Source organism: Panthera leo, chromosome B3, assembly GCF_018350215.1.
Source record: "Panthera leo isolate Ple1 chromosome B3, P.leo_Ple1_pat1.1, whole genome shotgun sequence".
Classification (NCBI taxonomy): domain Eukaryota; kingdom Metazoa; phylum Chordata; class Mammalia; order Carnivora; family Felidae; genus Panthera; species Panthera leo.
In genome coordinates, this window is record NC_056684.1 from 70,019,705 (window position 1) to 70,023,072 (window position 3,368).

The following is a 3,368-nucleotide window of genomic DNA, read 5'->3' on the forward strand; positions in this document are numbered from 1 at the left end:
TACACCTTAAAGTAATGTAATATGTGTGTCAACTATACTCAAAGAAAAATTTTCAAACAAAAATATTATTTTATTTTATCAAAAACTCAAACAAAAATATTATTATTTTTCTAAACTGAGACATTTAGGGGCACCTGGGTGGCTCAGTCGGTTAAACATCTGACTTTGGCTCGGGTCATGATCTCATGGTTTGTGGGTTCGAGCCCCATGTCGGGCTCTGTGCTGACAGCTCCGAGCCTGGAGCCTGCTTCAGATTCTGTCTCCCCCTCTCTGTGCCCCTCCCCCCACTTGTGCTCTGTCTCTCTCTCTCAAAAATAAATAAATATTTAAAACAATTTTTAAACTGAGACATTTAAAAATGTTTAAAACGACTTCAAAAAAGATGTCCCCAAGATGTTCAAATACTTTTAGGTTTTCTCTTTGCCTTTGGAAGTCTTTACAGTTTCCACATACTCATTGTTTGTGTTTATTTAAGAAATTCAGGTTTACTATCTGAAACAGCCCAAAAACTATTCCCTTTGCTTTCACTTTTGATGCATTATATTCTCTACTTATGAGGACTGAGGTATATACCAAACTGTAATAAATATGGCATCCCCTCCTTCCCTTTCTCAAAACACTTCAATGGCTTTACATTGGCAATAAAAAGGAACCCATTAGGCCTGAAAACTCTGGTCTCTTCCCTTCTATAATATCTCAGCACAGGGGTGCCTGGGTGGCTCCATGGCTTAAGCATCCAACTTCAGCTTATGATCTCATAGCTCGTGAGTTCGAGGCCTCTGTCAGGCTCTTTGCTGACAGCTCAGAGCCTGGAGCCTGCTTCAGATTTTGTGTCTCCATCTCTCTCTGTTCCTTCCCCCCTCACACATACTCTCTCTCTCTCAAAAATAAATAAACATTAAAAATTAAAAAAAATCTCGGCATAGATCTTTTCCCTTTTATTCATCCATCTCGTTCACAAGGTTTACTTTTAATACTTACAAACTCTTTCTCACTTCACAGTGTCTATGTATACTGGCCTTTTCCTGGAATGTTCTTTTCCTTGCACAAATGTCTAATGCTAGGGCTTTCTTAATGTGTTGGTATAAACATCTCTCCTTAAAATGATCTTCTGAGACAACCACTCCTGACATAGATCTCTCGCTTTGATATTCTCTCCAGAGCAGGGACCAGGTCTGTGTCTATAACCATAACCATATATCTGTATTGCTTTGGACAGTGCTTGGTACCTAGTAAATATTTTTTTACTGTTTCATAAATGACTGAATTCAGTTGAAAAATCATTGTGTTTATGTTATCTGGTACAGCAAGCTGCACTGAGCAGTTCATGGTTTTAATCTGTAATATTTGTGTTGATATTGATTCTTAGAAAACTATTTGAGTACACAAAGGTATGTTGGAAACATTTATTTTTAGGCATATTTTTTACATTCTACTAAAGATGATTAGCATATTGAGGCTATATAGTGAGAAAGTATTCTTATCCCCATTCAAATCACAATGCCTCTGTGAAGACTCCATATGGTTAACAAATATTGATGGATGTTTTAACACCTATGAAGTTACTTAATATAACTTTAGAAATAAAAATTGATAATAAACACCGTATAGTGTGCTATCTTACTAAGTTTACCCATTTTTACATACTGGGCCATTAAAACTATAAAATTTTTGTAAGAAGACATATGATTGGATATTTTAAACAGTCATCAGGGTCGTTTCCCTGACTTCTAAGAAAAGAAAGTACAAGGAAGTAATGAATGCACACTAATTTATGTATTAAATTACTGCTATGAACATTTTCCATTAGATTTTTAATAAAACTGACCTTAATATTCCATGAATTTTGAGGGAGGAAATTGAAAGTCTTTAAATTTTTAATTTTGATTGTTCTGATAAATATTAAATTTGATATTTAATATCAAAACCCCAATAGCAGAGAACACAAAACAATCAGCTGTTATAAACGTTCTTTAGGAAGTGAGCCAAGAGCCAATATGCTGGCTACTGAGTCTCTTAATGGCTGCTTTCATTTCTTGATTCCTCAGAGTGTAAATAATTGGATTAAGGAGAGGGGTGATTATAGAGTAAAACACAGAAAGAAACTTATCTACAGAGTAACTCTTGAACGGGAAAACATAGATGAAGATAGCAGGACCAAAGAAGAGAGTGACCACAGTGATGTGAGCAGACAGTGTGGACACTGCCTTAGAGGATGCACTGGAGGAGTGCTGCCAGATGGTGACCAGCATGACAATGTAGGATATGAGCAGGAGAATGAAGCAGATCAGGGACAGGAGTCCACTATTTGCAATCACCAAGAGCTCTAGGATATAGGTCTCAGTGCAGGCAAGCTTGATGACCAGGGGAAGGTCACAGAAAATGCTGTCCACAACATTGGGACCACAGAAGGGTAAACCTACAGTGAAAACCATCTGGCTTGTGGTATGTATGGACCCAATTGCCCATGAGAGCAGCAGAAACCCGATGAGCACCCTGCGATTCATAATGGTCTGATACTGCAAGGGCTTGCATATGGCAACATACCTGTCTATGGCCATAGCTATCAGAAGAGACATCTCTCCACCCCCAAAGAAGTGCGTAAAAAACATCTGAGCCATGCAGCCCCACAGGGAGATGGTCTTGCGTTTTCTAAGGAGGTCTGCAATCATTTTGGGAGTTGCAGCAGAAGAAAGACATAAATCAAAAAATGATAAATTTGCCAGAAAGAAATACATGGGGGAGTGAAGATGCGTATCAACTATCACAGAGATCACAATGAGGAGGTTTCCTACTATGATGGCTACATAGACAAGGAAGAAGACTGCAAAAAAGAATATTTGAATTTCTCGAGAAGTGGAAAGTCCCAGCAAGATGAACTCAGACACACTTGATCTGTTGTTGGGGACATCCATTCATCCTTTTGTATGAGTTTATCAGAGGTTGCCTAGAAGAGGGAAAAACACACAGAATGTCATAGGGACTGACAAGTCCATAAACTTGATCTTTACTCACATACTGTCTCTTATCCAGGCAAACAACCCTGTTGCTACTATGACTACTTCTTTCGTATTTTACAGGAGATATTTCACTGGACCACATAGTATATAAACTGGAGGGAATGGAGACAACTAAATAAAATGGGTGTATTGGTTGGTAGGGGCAAGGTCAGTTGGACATTAGAGAAAACCTCTCCTTTCTTGTTCAGCTGCAGATCAGACTGTGTGTGAGCATTTAATTTATTAGAATGATATAAAGGAATTTTGGAAGGCAAAAGCAAGATAAATTTTATCTCTTGCAGGAAGTGCATTTACTGACATTTTTTGTGACATTCCAGTATGCAGTAAAAAGTTTGCCATATTAAATAT

The 3,368-nt window shown here is 37.9% G+C and overlaps 1 protein-coding gene across 1 annotated transcript; it reads right to left on the bottom strand.

The window, feature by feature from the left end:
* Window positions 1–1,577: 1,577 nt before the first annotated feature.
* On the bottom strand, window positions 1,578–2,915 carry LOC122222570 (olfactory receptor 4K13-like). The gene is made up of 2 exons (XM_042943136.1): window positions 2,009–2,915; window positions 1,578–1,660 (listed from the first exon to the last, which is right to left on the bottom strand). Exons 1-2 carry the CDS (start codon window positions 2,913–2,915, stop codon window positions 1,578–1,580), a joined length of 990 nt encoding a protein of 329 aa, XP_042799070.1.
* Window positions 2,916–3,368: the final 453 nt, after the last annotated feature.

Coding starts and splice junctions, on each gene's coding strand:
- LOC122222570 (XM_042943136.1), bottom strand. CDS start 2,915: ATGGATGTCCCCAACAACAGATCAAGTGTGTCTGAGTTCATCTTGCTG. Junction 1,661..2,008: donor AGCAGCCATTAAGAGACTCA/GTAGCCAGCATA, acceptor AAAATTTTATAG/TTTTAATGGCCCAGTATGTA.